Source organism: Idiotropiscis lumnitzeri, chromosome 7 (assembly GCF_059441095.1).
Source record: "Idiotropiscis lumnitzeri isolate Australia: NSW breed Sydney's pygmy pipehorse chromosome 7, RoL_Ilum_1.0, whole genome shotgun sequence".
Classification (NCBI taxonomy): Eukaryota; Metazoa; Chordata; class Actinopteri; order Syngnathiformes; family Syngnathidae; genus Idiotropiscis; species Idiotropiscis lumnitzeri.
In genome coordinates this window covers 12,916,850-12,935,697 of record NC_142397.1, presented here as the reverse complement: position 1 = coordinate 12,935,697, position 18,848 = coordinate 12,916,850, and the positions used below count along the sequence as shown (strand labels likewise).

Sequence of the window (18,848 nt, the reverse complement as noted above, 5' to 3'; positions counted from 1 at the left end):
GAAAGGTAGCTCTCCTGCTTTACAGATGCCATGAGTATATAATTTTAAGTAGTAGTAATTTTACAGTTGTTCAGTGACACCAAATAGTATATTTATCCTAAGCAGAAAAAAATCCACACTGTTCAAAATATAAAGTTCTTTCAGGGAAGTGGAACATTTATTAGGGTACTGCATTAATGAGACCTTCATTCCGCTATTTGAGAAAATATTACATAACTGTAGATTTTTCCATGCAGCCCAACAGCACCATCAAGATGAATTAATTTTCTTTTAAATAATCCTCAAAACACAAAATATCCTCTTAGATGGAGGAAATAATGCAAACAAAGTCATCATATTAGCCTGACCCTCTTCTTCTTTCTAGATGCTGCCCCAAGCTGACAGTCAGTGCTGATGACTGATACACAATCCCATTATCCCTGCCCGAACTAATCCTCCCGCAGAGATGCACTTTGCACACTTATAGACTCACTCGTTAGACACATATGAATGACAACAGAAGGTGAGAAATATAGCAACAAAAAGGCAGGAAATATGTCAGATATGCAGGACACGCTTCTGCTGGGCTTAGAGGGCATCAAGAAGAAAATTTTGCATGGCGGGACTGGAGAAATTCCAAAATTCATCACTGGAGCAAAGGTAAAGGAGTCGAGGATTGATTTTAAAACGTTGCTATAACTTAAGGAAATTGGTTTTAACTCAACTGGGTGATTGATGCTGCTGCATTTCGCATTGGAGCCAGTAGAAGGTGACACAGTACCAGAAAAATGTCTTCATTGGGCACAAATATAGTGTCATGATTTGTATTTGTTATTTTTGGTTTAGTATTTCGTTTCATGTTTTGGTCTTGTGTTCCTGTGTCTTGTCTCGTCTTGTCTATTGTGTCCACCTGTGTTCGTTTACCCAAGCCCTTGTGTTAACCAATCCGGTCCTTCCAACCCTCCAGGTCTTGTCCAGGTGCTCCTCGTTGTCTCGTCAATTTGTGTGTTTTTAGTTCCCTGGTTGCTTTCAGTTCTTGTTGGTCCATTGTCATTGTCCCTATCGTCGGTCCCTGTCGTCGGTCCCTGTCGTCGGTCCCTGTCGTCGGTCACTGTCGTCGGTCACTGTCGTCGGTCCCTGTCGTCGGTCACTGTCGTCGGTCCCTGTCGTCGGTCCCTGTCGTCGGTCCCTGTCGTCGGTTTCCTGTCGTTGTCCAGTTTTTCCCAAGTTCCTCGTTTGCCTTTTGTTTTCTGTTTATTAAATGCCCTATAAGTTACCCCTGCCTGGCTTCCCTGCGTTTGGGTCCTCACCAAACTCTATTGTGACATATAGTATTCGATAGAGACAGCAAGTATTGATTTTATATGCAAGATTTTGAAACAAACAAAAAAATGTACATTATAAAAGACATTCAATTGAAAAAAATCAACACCTATTATAAGTACATTGCCGTGTGAATATTAATGATTAAGAAAAAAAATTCCAAGTTTTGTTCAACGCATGTTGAAATTGATCATTTATTCTCAACCTAATACAAAAAAATTGAATGTTTTCGCATTGTGCTATGTTCATATTTGTCAAACACGCACATCATGATTTTCGCGACAACTAAATACCTAGTGTGAAGTAAGTTTGAAAAATGCCAAATTAAATCTGTTTGTGTAACAAGTGAAGTAATTACAAATGATAAAAATAATTAAGCATGAAAATGCAATTACTTGGATGATTTGAATAAATAATCGTTTTCCTGAAGTGATAGTCTGCCGAGCGACAAACCCGTGTGATGTCATTGTCAAGGTATTTCAGGTATATATATACACACACCCGCTCGTTCTTCTCAGCTCCTTGTTCACACACATCTTTCTTCCTTTCTCACCGTTCTTCTTCAGCACATGCGCACCACATGTTTTTCAAAATGTATTGTCATCCCAACTACTATGATGCAAACCCTATATCATAAGCAAAACGGTGGAGAAAACAGAGATCTTAAGAAGTGCTTGTGGCAAAGAACACTCGTCGACACTGCCTTGAAATTCCCTCGCTTCGTCAGAACGGAATTAGTCCATTTACGTGCCGGATTTTTTTTGTTTCGGCCTCTCAAAAAGATGCTTCCAGAATACAAACGATGCATCGTCACACAGCGCTGAGGCATTTCGTTGAATAACGCAACAACAATGGCAGTTGAGCAGCTCACCAGACTATAAACAATGGACAGGCAATTCGTCGCTCTGCAAATGATGTCATTCCAGAAGAATACCGGAGATTACCGGAAAAAAAGAATTTTTGTTGTTAGTGTGTTGCTGTGGGTCTAACTATAAAGTTAGGACGTTTGCGTTAAAAAAAAAAATTGTGACTATTCTTAAACTAGATATATTAATCAAAATACAGTAAAATTTAGATTTTCAGATTAAGAGTAATTTCTCAAAATACAAGTTTGCTTCACACTTGGTCTTTAAAATACATTTTACTACGCGTCTATTTGTCCCATGTTCCAATAGTAATGAGATATTTCTTCTTCTTCCTCGTTATAAACAATACTTATCTTTGTATGTTGAGATTCCGTTAATCACGGCTCAATGTTTGTTTTGGTCCAGGTGACCTTTGACTTCCGCACCACACTGTGTGATGATGAGCGCACGGTGATAGATGACAGCAAAGCGGTGGGCACACCCATGGATATTGTGATTGGCAACATGTTCAAACTGGACATCTGGGAGACGTTACTGGCCTCAATGAGGATCGGAGAAGTGGCCGAGTTCTGGTGTGACACCATTGTGAGTAGGACAACAATACACGTGTTAAGTTCCTTCCTTTTTTTTTTTTTTTTTTTTAGACACACAACTCTGAATTGGAGGTAACCTGGGCCTGATGAAACACAGGGAACTGGAGGTATTATGACAAATCTATTGGTAAAAAAAAAATAATGATGAATAAAAATAGATTAATCTGTCAACTCATGTCGATATTATTCCTTATTCATTAAATATTCACTCAACATAAAAATAGTGAATACATTTATCCAAAGGGTTTCTCTGTGACCACTTCCAGTTACTGTCCAGTTCAAACTTCTAAAATATTTGCCATGTTGTGTAAAGTCAATTTTGGGCGGGGACGGAATGTGATAGTGGGTGTGCGTATGAGTGCGTGCATGTGCGTAAGTGTGTGTTGAGTTGGTCAGAGAAGGCACTAAACACTCTGAGCCCCTTCACATCTAATCAGAGCGAGAGGAATGGCAGTATTGCTGAGTCAGCAGGAATCCGAGCCGATTAGGCAAAAGTGAGAATGCAGCAGATTAACCACCCGTATGTCTCGCTCTCTCGCACACGCACACACACACACACACACCCCGGCACACGTACGTGCACAACATAGACTCTACTTTAATAGGGGGAATCCAGTGAAATCTGAGGATATTGAAAATCTTGTGGATTTCCGCAACAGTCACTACATGACATTACACTGCTCTTTTTAAGTAGTTTTTTTGTTTGTTTTTGCAATACAATACAACGTTGTTTATATACCTATATTTCACAACAGTTGGAGCTATAACAAAGCACTTTCCTTATGATGTAATATAAATTAGCGGGAAGTGTTTTTTTCTAATCATGTTATTTGATTAGTGCACACTTAAACCTAACACTATAAAATCAACAATAATAATAATAATAATAATAATAATAATAATAATAGTAATAATAATAATTATAATAATAATAATAATAATAATAATGATGGGCGGCACGGTGGACGACCGGTTAGTACGATGGCCTCACAATGCAGAGGTGTATGATTTGGTTCCGGCTGCGGCCTACCCTGCGTGGATTTCCTCCAGGTACTCCGGTTTAATCCCACATTCCAAAAACATGCATAGCAGGTTGGTTGGACTCTCTAAATTGCCCCTAGGTATGAGTGTGAGCACAGTGATTGGTTGGCTTTGGTTGAGATCCTTCTCCAAGTGAAGAAGTTCAAGCAATGTGGTGTCTTGTTCGTGAGTCAGAGAAGAATCAAATGGGAGTTAAGACGGGCGGATCAGTTGTTATTTTTTATGTAAAATTCATTCCAAGTTCACGTTTACATGCAATTAACGTTTTCAATTGGATGCATTCTCCTCCGAAGCACACCGGCGTGTACCCGCTTGTCTCCAAGAGCATGAGACGCATCGCAGAGGGCAAAGACCCGGTGGACTGGCACATTCGCACATGTGGCATGGCCAACATGTTTGCCTACCACAGTCTGGGCTACGACGACCTGGATGACCTCATGAAGGAGCCCAAGCCACTTTTCTTCGTCCTGGAACTGCTAAAGGTTGCACCAGAAGCAAATTAGAGGGGAGAGCCGGACTCAAAGCAGCCTAGTAACAGATATGAGTGTGTGACAGGTGCTGCAGCCCAGTGAGTACAACAGGGAGTCTTGGGCACTGAATGATGAGGAGAGGCTGAAGGTGGTGCCTGTGCTGCACGGTCAGGGCAACAAGCTCTTCAAGCAGGGACGCTATCAAGATGCCACGCTCAAATACAAGGAAGCCATCATCTGCATCAAGAACGTGCAGACCAAGGTGAGCAAAGAGGGGACATTAAACACGCAACTGAACAGCTCAGGTGTCAAACTCGAGACCCCAGGGCCTGATCTGGCCCGCCGCATCATTTCATGTGGCCCGCAAAAGCGAATCATGTGCATCGACTTCTTGTTTCTTGCCAAACAACAAAATGGCAAATTGTCTTCACGTTTAAAAATGTTAACGTATTAGAACGGTATTTTTTGTGCATTTTTAAAATAAAGGTAATAGTAGTTGAAAAAACACTTTTTACTGGCCTTGGATTTCAAAAACAGTTAATCCATTTGTTGTCTACATGCATACAAACATATATTTGGGTTCCCAGGCATCACATCTGAAGGAAACCATAACTACGATGTGGCTTGTAGAAAAAATGACATTACAGAATTTTGTTTTCACTACTGAAATGCTCACACACACACACACACACACACACACACAATTAAACCACACTCACTAATGCTTTTATTTTATTTCTGTTGTGTGCGTTTGCATTTCACTCGTTCGTGAGAGAGCTTTTCAGTATCGCGTGAGAGTGACAATCCTTGCTTACATACATGAGCACACCGAGCGACACGATGACACGTGACGTGTTTGTCGTAGGAGAAAGCGTGGGAAGCGCCATGGCTGAAGCTGGAGAAGATGGCCCACACGTTAACACTCAACTATTGCCAGTGTCTCCTACGCTTGGAGGAGTACTATGAGGTCATCGAACACACCAGTGACATCATTAACCAACACCCAGGTTGGACGCAGACCACACACACACACACACACACACGCAGACACACAAAACTCAGCGTAGCTAATGGAACATTAAGCTCCATTAGTCACGTTCCATACATGTGATATAAGAGAGACTGCTATGGTTCTTGGAGAGTTTATTCAGCTCTTTACAAGCTGGGAAGGATTTCACGAAGTGTGAAATGTCCTTTTTTTATGAAAGCTCTAAATGAATTTTTCATGCTTCTGTAAAGGTTTGACCTAATAAAAGTTCTGGTGCTGCAATTTGAGCACTCACTACACTCAAGCTGTTTCTTCCTGAGGGATTCGTTCTTGTTTTGGAATGAATTTTGAGCTTCTCCAGGGTATTTGGGATTATTTGAAGTCTCACAAGGTTGAGCACAAGCTCAGAGATGCTGGTTGGATTAGATTTTCTTTCTGATCGAAGCAGCAAATTTTCAACAAAATATCATATTCTTAATGTCAGATGGTTACTCAGAATAAACAATAAAACACTCAGCTCTATTGACGGAAGTGCGATGAACCTCACATGTGTAAAAAATTAGTTAACCACGGTACAAAACAATAAAACCCCACCCAATTATGAAGTCTTACTGTTATGAGACTGCTTACGTAAAATGCGTTCTTCTTTCCATTACAAACTATTTTGAGGCTGATCCTCCTTTAGGAATAAGAGTCACAAAAATGCCAAAGAAAAAGCAAAACACATGCTCAGAATTTATATTTGATAATTTCTTACAGAAGTTACCCACTAGATGGCAGTGTTTTAATAATGTTTGATATATGTGTATGCATTATCTCATCTCAAAATCCCTCAAATTCGGTTTAGGGGAATGTCCTGGGTGTCAGCATTTACGTTGTCACTACCAAGTGATTTTCTTTTTCTTTTTTATTGGCTTATTGAGCTCTTGGAATTCTGCCAAGCAACAAATGTGTGACATGACCAGAAAAAAATTATTCGATTATATCATTATTATTAAATTTAACTTTGTGAATCTTTATAACAAATCATCAATTATTTATGTCATAGGCAAGTTATAACATCCATTACATTGTAATTAATTTAAATTTTTAATTTTAATTGTAACTGAAAAAATTGACTTTTTCCTGGTAATTCGCTTTTGCCCTACCAATTTTGTTCACATAAAAATGCCACAATAAGCTTTTAAGATGTAATCAAACAGCAAGCCAATCATCATCAATATTCTTCAGGCAACATTCCATTTTGCATTTGCACTAACATCATTTTGAAACTGGCCGTTAAAGATGATTTTAGTTCACATTATGACTGCACAAGTAATGGCCTCTCATAAAGCAGCAGGGTTTCAGTAAATTCACAGAGCAGTGTTGTAAAAAAACTCAAGGGGTGTGTTTGTTGTAATGAATGTGTTTCTGTTTATAAGCAACAACGACACCTATAAAAGCAGTCTATGTTGGTTTCCCAGGCGTCATGAAGGCCTTCTACCTGCGTGGGAAGGCGCATCTGGAGGTGTGGAATGAGGCAGAGGCCAGGCAGGACTTCAGCAAGGTTTTGGATCTGGACCCGGGCATGAAAAAGGCGGTGAAGAAGGAACTGGCGGTGCTGAACATGCGCATGGAGGAGAAGAACGAGGAGGACAGGAACAAGTACAGGGGCATGTTTTGAACTGACATGTTTTGAAGGCACTTTTTTGTAATCATATTGGATTTGTCACATTTGTTGAATTGCATTCTCTTTGCTTGCCACAGTCATTTTAAATGTATCCATGCACCTCTTGATGTGACCAGCAATGCCTTGCCAACTGAAGTAAAGAAAATAGAAAAGAAATCCTGCGTCTTTCCACGAGGTGTCACTCAATGCACATGCACACTCAGATCGTGTTTGATTGCAGGTGCAGCAGGGGACCCTGCAGAAGTAATGAATCCAGCCTGCAGCAAGCAGCACAACTTCATGAGCAGCCCAGAGGCTCATAAAATGAAATCACGGGGGCTGTAGCTCCTGTTTGTCTCTGTCTAGTCACCGCCTTCTACAAAAACCGTGCTGTCGATTGTAATTAAACAATCACGTGTTTTTATTCTTGCAGTTTGCAGTGGTTTAGAAGTGTACTACATCGTACGGTTTGTCGAGCATAATGCGGTGAAGCTCGACACCACTGCAACAAACAACACGATCCCTTTACTCACGGACCGGTGTTAAGCAAAAGTTGTCATTGTTATCTTTATTAAGGCTTTTAGTTACATTTAAGGGTATTCCCACTGAGCTTGCCACAGTGGGGGAGCATCACTCAGGGAAATGAGGCTCGCTATGCAGAGGTCTATTGATGATGAAAAAAAAATGATGGGAAACAAATCATTGGGTGTGGATCACTTGCACAGTAAATGGACGTTTAACACGAACCTCTCACCCAGAACATAATCACCACTATTGTCTTTTGACACATGCGAATTACCTGCTTACAAAATGCACATTGCCTAAAATTGTGCCGTGTTTCTGACTCAGGAAAGGATTGCATGTGGAGCTGTGGAGGCTACTGCACTCTAAAGCAGACTGTGTGTGTGTGTGGTGATGATTTATGACATGGGAAGACTGTGCCACTGGAACATGAACGGAAAGTAAATTCTGCATAGCAGCACAAAGCCTTCCATAAAACTCTGGTGCTGGTGCTGATGTTGAGTAAGCGAGGGGAGGAGGGCGTGTGGATGTGTGAGGTTGGGTGGGGTGGGGGACTCCCTGATAGACTGCTCTGTTCAATCAACATCAGCAGCATCAAGTTACACGGAGAGGTACCAAATCATGGCAGAAGTCAGGGAGTAGTGCCTTCAAAATAAAACTGGGTGGGTTATGCTGTGGTACAAAAGCTTTGGAAGCAGCAGAGGCATTATTAATGGCTATTGAAGAAAATGATATACTTCACTCGAATTTAGAGAATATTATCCATGATATTTTTTGATAAATAAATACAGGGAAAGGGAAAGAAACGTGGAAAAGATCATCAACAAGGCTTGAGCACATTAGAGAAGCTAATTTATATCAAATAACTCATAGTAAAGTTTTCGTAATTTTAATGGGCCATTGAATTTTAGCTTCCACTACATGCTGAATCCAGTTCTTATTAACATTACTTTTTACTTTCAAAATGCATTCACGTGAAAATGACATTTAAATTTTACAAAAATCGAAATTGTATATACATGTTATATCTGGTTTAAAAAATGGTATCATATTAAAAATACAGTTGTATGAAACTGCGTGTGTATTCGTTTTTAAATTAACAATGTATTTCATTAATATCTCTCTGTCATAAAACAGCCTAAGAAATAAAACTCGTCTTAAAAAGTGTCACTTGACCGGAACAGGAAACTATGCGTTTGTGTAACTTGGCAAAGGTTTCGTCCAGTCTCTAGCAAGCCGCAGAGTGAAAAGGGTGGAGGGACAAGAAGCCCAGAGCAGCTTTTGAGTGGGAGATAGAAGGTGCACATTTCTCGTCTTCTTTTATTTTGGAAAAAAAGAAGAAAGGGGAAAAGAGAGCTACGGAGAAGAAACAGGACTGGATGGAGCGCCACTTTGTTCCTCATTGGATCCAGCACGCATTTGTAATATTATTGGAAGTAACTCAGGTGGATGTGAATGAAGTAAAGTGAGGATTTAAGGAAAAAATAACTTAGAAAGAGAACTCCCTCTCCCTCCCCCCTTTTTTTTTTAAAAAAATCTATTAGGATTGCACTCGAATAAAAGAATCACTTGCAAAACTTTCTCCCGATAATGGCCCATCATCAAGAATAAATTTGGGAGCAAACAAATCAGAAGAAGCAATTTGGGCAATTAAGTGATCGAGGCGAGCATGGCCATCAACACGGACACCGACTTCCTCAAGTCCAACCTTGGCGAAGGCGGCGGTGGTGGAGGACAAGGAGGCGCCCAGCTGGCTGACTTCCAGGAGACCGAGAAGCTGCTGGCCGTCACCAGCGAGCCCGCGGGCCACGGACTCAAGATGTCCTCATCCTTCTCCGTCAACATGGACCACAACCAGGCCAAGGGGCCGGAGGCGGACCACAACGGCCACGGGCTGAACGTCAGATCGGGCTCCGCGGGGCAGCTGGCCGCCGCCGCACCCCTCTCGCCGTCCAAAGTTAGCCTGAGCCGCTCGTCCACCGGCAACGCCACGGTGCAGGAGAGCCCCAAGCCCCGAGACTATCTGATCCTCGTCATCATCTCCTGCTTCTTCCCCGTGTGGCCCGTCAGCATCGTGGCCCTCGTCTACTCCATCATGGTGAGTGAAACAAAAATGTCACCAAAGCAACTTTACAAGTAGCGCAACATAAAACGCCTTACAAGAGTAATCAGACTAGAACATTTTTAATATTTTGCTGGAATAGATTTTTTTTAAAGGAATCGTTCATTCATAATTATATAAAAAAAATTATACTTTTTACTGGCCATTTTGTGGATTTATTTTGTGTAATTTAAAAAACAGAATACTGTACATTTTGTGAGTGTAGAAATGTATGTACACATTTTATTACATTTTTTTGTCTAGAGGCAGACAACCTTTCGCACCCTCACTGAGTGGTAAATGAACCCATGTTGCCTGCACGCACAGAAGCCAAGCAAGTGTAGGACTTTGCCATCAGCCACTCAAAAAATCATGTATAACAATAAATAAAATATTTTTGCTAAATATATTGGTCCATTCCAACCCAAAGTCAGTTGGGATAGGCTTGAGCTCTCCATGCACAACCCTAATGAGGACAAGCAGTAAAGAAAACAGATTTGCGATAAATGAGTCTTATGGCGGCATTGAGCCAACAACTTAAAACTAAATCAGTGGGTCAACACAAACGCAAATGGTCAGCTAATATTTAGCTTAGCATAGAGAACATATTACATGCACGCATTCATTCACACATAGGGTATATGTTTTTTGTAAACTGATTAGAAACATTTTCCTCATGTCCCTCATTTAAAACTTGCTAACTTTTATTTTTGATTTTTAAGGATCGTAATTGAGAATCAATAGGAACTGGAATGGAATTGAGGACCTGGAATCGGAATGGTCTAAATTGAAAATTCAAATGATGCCCAACCCTAACTACCAGCATACATTCACACTGAGCTCTGTAATTTAGTGCTGATACCATTTGAGCTGCAAACAAAATATCTGAGCCTTTCATAAGAATGAAATTGTATGACACTTATAGCGAACGTTAATTAGCAATGCCGAGAAGTCATTATATATCATACATCCATAGTCCCGGTGTCACGGAATAAAATCCAAAAATTTACCAACCTTGTCCAACAAACTCGAAATACAAGCAGAAGCAAATCTGATGAATGATAAGCAATGTTTTGAATTGTGAAGAATTAAAAAATTGTTGTGTCATTGTGCTTCTTAGATAGAATTTTGTTTTTACTTCGACCAGTTCCTGTTTCATTATGAGTTATGTTAAGCGAGGCTGGTGGGGTACATGTGTGCCTTTTATTAAACCCTGAGAGTAGATGGTATGAGAAACAATTACTTCTCGGCCATGTGCAGTGTGTGACCAAGATATACGGCCTGTGCATATGTGCTTGCGCACATGCCATTTTATGGCCATCCCCATAGTGAACTGAAAATGTTCTGGCTCCACTCCTGGTAAAATCTGTTGCCTTTCAACATGCATTTTAACATTTGAAGGGACAGTAATAAATGGGAGCCACATTCCAGTAGTAGGCAAAAAAAAGCCTGTGACTTTTCCTTGCCCATCAGAGAAGAAAAGTGCATGACTGTATACTGAAATATTAATACTAACTGTAAACATAATGATGATGACTAACAATGTTGGCATATTAGGTTTCTCAGCCTGTGATCACTCACAACTGTAATGAGAACAAGCGTTATAGACACTGGCTAGATGGGAGATCTCATGTCCTTATTTCTGGTTAAAAAAGTATTAAGTCCAAAAGACAAGATGAAAGTCCATCCACCCATTGCCCAAGCCGCTTCTCCTTACGAGGGTCGCGGCCGTGCTGCAGTATCCCAGCTGTCTTCGGACAGTAGGCGGTGTACACCCTGAACTGGTTGCCAGCCAATCGCAGGGCACACAAAGACAAGCAACCATCCGCAATCACAATCCTACAATTTAGAGTTTCAGATCAACCTAACATACATGTTTTTGGAATGTTGGAGGAAACCGCGGTACCCGGAGAAAACCCACGTAGGCACGGGGAGAACATGCAAACTCTACACAGGAAGGCTGGGGATGGAATCAAACCCACGACCTCTGCACTGTGAGGCTGATGTGCTAAATTTGTCCATCACTGCTACAAATGTGCCTTGTAACTGGAAGGGTTGGCAGCGCAAGAGTTAAGGCAGACTGCCACCTGCAATCTTCTGCAAACTTAACATACATGCCGTTGGGCTGTGTTGTAGGTGCGAGTGGAAAAGGCTCGACAGCCAAACTCCACACAGAAATGTCCAAACTTGTATTTTCTACAAACTTGCTGTGACGCAGCAGAGATAACCCCTCATAATACGCTGGCAGATTTGAACTCACTTGTTTGTTTTTTTTTCATTTTCTTCTGGTGCATTTATTACACACAGTACAGCAGCCAAAGCTGAGATGTGCTGAGAAACAAAGCAAAGGCAACAAAACTGAGCCCATTAGTTCTGTAATATCACCCCTTTGGGCTGCACACACACCTGAGGGAATATCAATCAGGATCCATCAGAGATACCCTGTGTCTTCATCATGAACTTACTGACATTCACTAGTCTGACACTTGCTAATGGCTTGGAATATGTGTGTGCATGCAAGCAAATGTGTGAGAGGGAGAGAGCGAGGCATTGACAGAGCGCTATGAGACGCAAAGTGAAGGAGAAGGAAACTAGATCTGGACACTAATTCAATAGATGGTGAGACAAGTCAATTTAGTTACTCTGCCGCAGAGAGCAGATCGTGGCAGTTTGCAGCGTGCAATGTGGCAGCAATAAACATCCGCTCCCTGTGCCGCGGCGAAAGCTTGCCTTCTTCTGAAGGACGATGGGTACGAGAGGAACGCCAAATGGATCCGGTGCACTTCCGATCACGGGAATTGGATCAGATAATGTAAGCCCAAGTGAGCCAGGAAAGGGAAAACAAGTTTGTGATACTGCTAGTAAGTAATTGATTTAAAAGTGACAGAATTTTCATTAAAAGGGGATCAAATATCCTGGAAACATTACAAGAGAGATGTAATTAACATGTAATGGTGTGATTCAGTGCAGGAAGATGGTTGTCTTAAAACGTGTTTATGCTGTATCATATTTTTGGTTGATAAAAGACCAAACTCAATAGACTACAAGCCTGCTATCGGGATTTCTATGAGCACACACCCAAGGAAATTGATAGCGCGCTTGGGCACACTTGACACCTACAGATTGTTTGACTAATGCGAGCGCTCCATTTTGCACTGGAGAGCAGCGCACTTCTCATGCCCCAGCACGGTCGTCAACCAATGAGATCGCTCCTCCCACCAGTTTTATTTCGGAAATCTGCCACCTCAACTCACTTTACAAAAAATAGCAATTAGGCAGATAGTGAACAATTCTTCACCGTTTTTTGTCAAACTAAACATCAGATTTATTTATTTAATGAATTAATTTCTTTCTTTATTTATTTTTTTGCGGCACCAGTGCCACATTCGGAGACTCACTGGCTTAGGGCATCTTTACGTAGTGCAGCATTTTTTATTTTCAGATCCTCAGAGACTTCTTTGCAATGAGGTGCCTGCTCTACTGAACTTCAATACATACCAAATTTAGCACACCTTGTAACACTAAAGAGTCACATGGCGGGGGTTTTAACGAGTTTACGTTGTAGCAATGTGTAATTTTCACATATGAAGATTTTATTTGACGCATCACAAAAAAATAGTATTGATCGTTTACATCAGCTGGACAACTGGCAGAGCGCCATCAGGTTGCAGATCTCGAACAGATGCTGCGCTGGCAAAGAACACTGACGATGTGCAGCCAATTAGGGGATTAGCGATGCGGGCCTAATGGGTTTTTACGGCCAACACCGGCCTATCCCAATAATGACGAGGGCCAAACTGCAGCACCAGTGCTTCTTTCTCGGCACAATTACTGGTGATGTATGGACCAAAATGTGTGCAATCATGCTCGTCACATGCTACAAAATGTTTTTCCACCCAAGTCACTCACTTTGTGATTACTTTAAGCACTCTGCTCGGATATTCGTCATGTTAAATTGTCTTTTATAATTGCAACTAATTGCGCTTTATTGCCAGCATCAGTTTGTTTCGACATCTCAAATGATTCCAAACAAAGTTCATCCTGATTGGATTTCCTTGCATCAGAACAGCATGAAATCAATTTAGTGCACTCTGACACATTTTGTGCTAATTATGATGATCTTACATTTGGCTGCTGTGAAACTTGATCATCTAAACGAGCCTGTCACTTAATTTGTTTGGCTTGTGCACAATTTAACACTGTACTGAGACGTTTTAGTGCTGCAGTGATGATTGCTAGGAGAGATTTGTTGCGTTTCTAACAGTAAAGATTTCTGATTGTATGATGTGGGACAGCATGGATGGAAGAAGGTGGGAGGTGAGGTGGCAAATGGACAGTACCCGGGGGGGGGGGCAAATGGTGTGAATGGAGCTGAGTCAGTCCCCTGCACCACAGAAAAGGCTGTCCAAATATAATTTATGAGCTCCAATGCATTTTATTGCGCCAGGAATGAGAGCAGTGCCATCGTGCGCCGAGCAGATTTGATCATGCGGCTGCATTGAGTGCTTTGCAATTTTAATGTAGATTTTAATGTAACAACAGTGAGTCTAAAAGCTCTTCTTGCCGCCCCTGAAGACTGCTCAACACCCAGTCAAGGCAAAGTTCCGGGATATAACCAACTTTGGGTACTCCTCCAAAACTCGATAAACATTATGTGCGCAAATTAAATCAAGTTTTTTTATTTTTTATTATTATTATTATTTTAGAATTGAAATGGTAAAAAATTTGCATTTCTAGCATCATCTTTGAATTGAAACTCAAAAGTGACCACTTCAGATGCACACTCGCTCTTTGCCGTGTCCCTCCCCTCCAGCCAGGCTGCTGCTCGTCCATTATTAATGACAAGAGAGAACAAGAACATTTACTCACTTAGCAGCCTTCCTCTGCTGCAGCCACAAGAATGTGTGCAGAAACTGCATGTGTGTGTGTTTGTGCGCATGTGTGTGTGGTGACTCTGGATCAATACCTACTCCCCTGGGACAGTCTTTGCCCATTTCACGTTGCAGCACTGGAGGTGAGAGGGTGCAGGATGTGTCTTTAAAAACAAAAAATATTTGACAGCCCTGGATTATTCCAAAAAGCAAGATTGCTTACAGGATAATTAGTACACACTTAGGGTCACAAGACAGTGGGCCTTATTTTCGTAGAAAGCGGATGGTGCGCTTAGCGGAAAAACTGGCACATCATCATTTTTGTGCAGGGGTAAATCTAGTTTAGTGTGTTTAGCAATTTGGCAGAGCGCGCTGCGTCGCGCTGGGGGTGCCGGCGCACCGAGGACGTTTACTTTTACATGCCCCCGGTGCACCTGATAATTTGGTGACAGAAAGGAAACTAGATTTTAGACCAGGTGAAAGCAGGTCTAAGTTGTGGCGCGGGGGTGGGGAGGTTTTCAAACGCGATCTGGCGTGTTATGTTTTAAATTATTTACTTCCGCGATCGGCTTGGAAACAGTCCAGGTTGTATCCCGCCTACTGCCCGAAGACAGCTGGGACAGCTGTCCTCCAGCACGCCCGCGACCCTTGTGGGGATAAGCAGCTTGGCTAATGGATCGATATTTTAAAATTATTTTAAACCATTTCAAATAATTATATTTAGGTTTCTAATGGTGTGGAGCTGAAAATGTTGCCAAGCTCTGAATTTGTATTCAATATGGTGGCCAGCGCGTTACTTTTGTGGAAAGTCCCTTCCCTATCAGACACAAAGAGAACGTTTTTTTTCTTTTAATTGTGCATACATCACCCTTTACCTTTAAATATTAAGCACCAAGTAAAGTCCCTTCGCGTCCTCTCATGCCTACACAACATCCACAAAAGTACTCATGCAGTTAATTGGCATGTGTTATTGTGTGTCACCAGTCCAGAAACAGCCTCCAAGCGGGGGACGTGGACGGGGCCAGACGGCTGGGCCGACTGGCTCGTCTGCTCAGCATCGTCTCCATCGTGCTGGGTGTGGTCGCCATCATTGTCTTTGTCTCACTTTCAGGTACAACAAAACAACAACTGTTCTGAAAACGATTTTTCCAATGGAAATGAATAGAAAATTAATTCTGTTCCACATTCAAACTGTCATCATCACGGATCTTTTATTATGTATAAATAAACATACAATTGTAAAAATAAGAACCTCCAAATATAAAACACTTTTCTGTACAAATTGGCCCGCTGACATGATGTGCGGTCACGCATCGCATCTTGCACACTTTCTGTTAGATTCCGTCAAATTTTGGAATGTGCCCCTTTAGGATTAATCAACTTCAGCGGTTTCACTGTGCAAGATTCAATGAAATGAATTGATGCAGTCTTGAACATGTAACATACGTGTGTGTGACATATGATGGATGCGTGCTCTGTTCACACGCCACACACATACAAGTGCTGAACAACAAACCGCTAGCTACTGCTTCATGACAACATGACCGGCTGACTAGCATGAGCATGTTTCTCTGTCCAAACGCAGCACATTTGAAAGCTTGTTTGCATTTGTGCGTGCGTGTGCGCACATTGGAATTTGATTCAGCACAAGACAGTGGACTGAATGCGCAGCTGCCTACAAATAACCAATTTAAGGCTTTTTAATTTCCCTCTGTCTGATTTTTCTGCCTCTCGTGTCTTCGGCAGCAATCAACTGACACCAACGACCTGAAGGGGAAACAAAACAGCCGAGAAGGATGCAACAACAAAGAAGCCCTCCACCTCTAACAAAAAATAAATAAATAAATGATATACATATAAATAAAGGATGCTACTGTACCTCTCTACTTCTACCATATTATAATTATGCCATCATGACCTTCAGAAAGTTCGATATTGCCGGAGCAAGGAGACAGGATTCAGAAATGCATGCAATAGACTCCTCTAACATTTGCTTAATCCAAAAATAAGAATGATTAAAAATCTGACTCGACAATGAGAGGGAGATTTCAATATTTAAGGATTTACAAACGCTTTTGGAATAAAACTCTTAAAAATGGAGCAGATGAGTGAGCACAGATGACTTTTTTTTCTACATCTGTGACAGGATGTTTGAAGACTTTTGGACTTCCACATTTGGACAGCGCCCATGTAACCCTCATATTTATTCCTGTTGCGTTGAAGGCCTATATGTACATTTGAAACATGGATACATTCGAGATGTCCATTTTCTAACGATTGTAATGTCAAGCTGGGACTGCGGAGGAATACGATGAAATAGGGACGGGACACATTTGGAAGGTTTTGTTGTCTTTTACCATTTTTTTTTTTAAAAGAAACAGTGAGAGTATTTGCATGCCTGAATGTGGATGTGGAAATTCTGCCTGTGTATTATGGACTTTTCCAGTTCAAAAGAATGAAATCTAATATGAACACAAGGCGAGTCCAGCTTTTACAAGAACGTGTGAAGACTGAATTGTAACTCTGACCCATCCACCTTAATAATTTCAAACTATCATAATATGCTGCTTTGTACTGGCAAATACACCAATGCACCAAGCTTGTAATCCTCCGGCACATATTGGTTGCACGAATTTAGAATGTTTTGCTCCAGTTCCACACCTTGCGTCCTTAATCTGTTTATACGTCCGACCTTTCTATTTGTCTTACGTCATCACCGCTATTTCATTTTTCATCAAATGTTTTATCCTCCTCCTTGTATCGGTATGAAATGTATTAATAAGGGAAAATATATGCAATATTTATGCATGTTGTATGCATTTTTTGTAAGAGGTGTTTATCCGGTTATTTAAAGTTTAAAATCCAAACTGAAGAGACGTGTAGCGCATAGTGGAAACACGCTCACACAAGGCTGCCACACTGACAGCAAATATGTTCAAGCATAAGTTCAAACTTTGGTACACAAATATTTTTCACTCACCCCTGCAGAAAAACAATGTCAGACGCTTACAAACGATATAAAACTATGCAACTAATTCCAGACAGACAACGCTGACCCTGCCAAGTTCAACATGTTCACTTAATGGCTTCGTTACCACTTTCTGCATATTTTTCCATCAAACATCCATAAGCAGCCTTATCCAATGATTGCCTTTATTTAGTACAAAACGTAAAAAGCATTAACATTGGAACTAAAAGCATTTATCAAGATTACACTGAATTTGTTCAGCTGATGGTTTCTTTCATTTTTTACGTCTTGCTATTCCTACTCTGGTGTAAAGAGTGTTTTCAATTTCAACTTTGTGGTGTACATTTTGCATGTTTGGGAATAAATGTTACCATGCATGGCTAACGTTTTGTCTTGGCGGTGTTGTGTTGGAAGTTTACATGCATTGAAATGATTGAAATACACATTTCCAATCTCATGGAACGGAAATGATCAAAGGTATGTGGTAACACCAAATTTGCAGGGGCGGATTGGAATGTGTCCGTCAATGACATAAAGATGTATGGATAACAGTGTCAAATTAAATAAAAAGAAATATGTATAACCTCGCCTCAACTATCATCCACAATCAAAAACGGCCAATCAGGGGCACATCATTTACACCCGCTTTAAAAACAAATTAAAACATGCAATTCCTCCACATTCACAATATATGTGCCACTGCATTAAGAACATTTGCACAATCCGAGATCCAATAGACAAGCTCCACATTTACAATCATTTACAAACAAGAGCTACTAAAATACTTGTTTTGAATTGTGGTTGCAGTTTGCACTGATGTAAAGCTGTACAACCTCATCCTGTTTTTTTTCTATAATTTTATTTACCTGCAAAAGAAGGGCATTAGCTATATTGCTATACAGTATTTCACATAGCCTAGCTGACCCTTGCACTAATCGACATGTGACCCGAGAATTTTATGAAGTTGACCTTTAACTCCAACCTACAATGGAGTGTTTGACCCGAGCAAAATGAGTGCGTACCATGATCAGAACGTGAAGTGGAAAAAAAAACAAAAAAAAAAACAATGCCCATCGACGCATTTCCATACACGCAATTGGAATGTCACACAGTGTTCCAAAACAAAGCATGTCCTTTCTTTACAGGGAGTTAAGGCAAGGTTGATCAGTGGCACCCAACCATCGAGCCACGGCCGGCACAGATGGGGGAAAAAAATAGTTGACGCACGTCAAGATGCAACTGATGCTAATATTAAAAACACAATATTATTTACTTTATATTTATTCATGATTAAACTCACAAATTAGTTTTTTTTGTGGCCACAAAGTTGCATTTTGTGCACACTTTAGTTGGTTGGTACTTTTTTTTTTCTCCACTAGGGAGTTGAGCAAGGTGGTTGTGCATTGTTTCCACGAGAAAGTTGAGAAAGGAGGTGCGCACCTGAGCTATCAGTAATCAGCTCCCAGTTTTAAGCTCCG

General features: G+C 41.0%; 2 protein-coding genes across 2 annotated transcripts; both read left to right on the top strand.

Annotated features, from left to right (window-relative positions):
• The first annotated feature begins 424 nt into the window (after positions 1-424).
• On the top strand, positions 425-7,071 carry aipl1 (AIP like 1 HSP90 co-chaperone). The gene is made up of 6 exons (XM_088300784.1): positions 425-639; positions 2,574-2,753; positions 4,096-4,284; positions 4,358-4,534; positions 5,138-5,279; positions 6,724-7,071. Exons 1-6 carry the CDS (start codon positions 490-492, stop codon positions 6,921-6,923), a joined length of 1,038 nt encoding a protein of 345 aa, XP_088156910.1. The 5' UTR covers positions 425-489; the 3' UTR covers positions 6,924-7,071.
• Positions 7,072-8,657: 1,586 nt separating this feature from the next.
• trarg1a (trafficking regulator of GLUT4 (SLC2A4) 1a) lies at positions 8,658-16,776 on the top strand. The gene is made up of 3 exons (XM_088301408.1): positions 8,658-9,528; positions 15,387-15,513; positions 16,149-16,776. Exons 1-3 carry the CDS (start codon positions 9,100-9,102, stop codon positions 16,157-16,159), a joined length of 567 nt encoding a protein of 188 aa, XP_088157534.1. The 5' UTR covers positions 8,658-9,099; the 3' UTR covers positions 16,160-16,776.
• Positions 16,777-18,848: the final 2,072 nt, after the last annotated feature.

Bases quoted from the DNA above. Each gene is read 5' to 3' on its own strand.
- aipl1 (XM_088300784.1), top strand. From the start codon at position 490: ATGACAACAGAAGGTGAGAAATATAGCAACAAAAAGGCAGGAAATATG. The intron at 640-2,573 runs GTAAAGGAGTCG...GTTTTGGTCCAG, and splicing joins AATTCATCACTGGAGCAAAG to GTGACCTTTGACTTCCGCAC. The intron at 5,280-6,723 runs GTTGGACGCAGA...TTGGTTTCCCAG, and splicing joins CATCATTAACCAACACCCAG to GCGTCATGAAGGCCTTCTAC.
- trarg1a (XM_088301408.1), top strand. From the start codon at position 9,100: ATGGCCATCAACACGGACACCGACTTCCTCAAGTCCAACCTTGGCGAA. The intron at 9,529-15,386 runs GTGAGTGAAACA...GTGTGTCACCAG, and splicing joins CCCTCGTCTACTCCATCATG to TCCAGAAACAGCCTCCAAGC.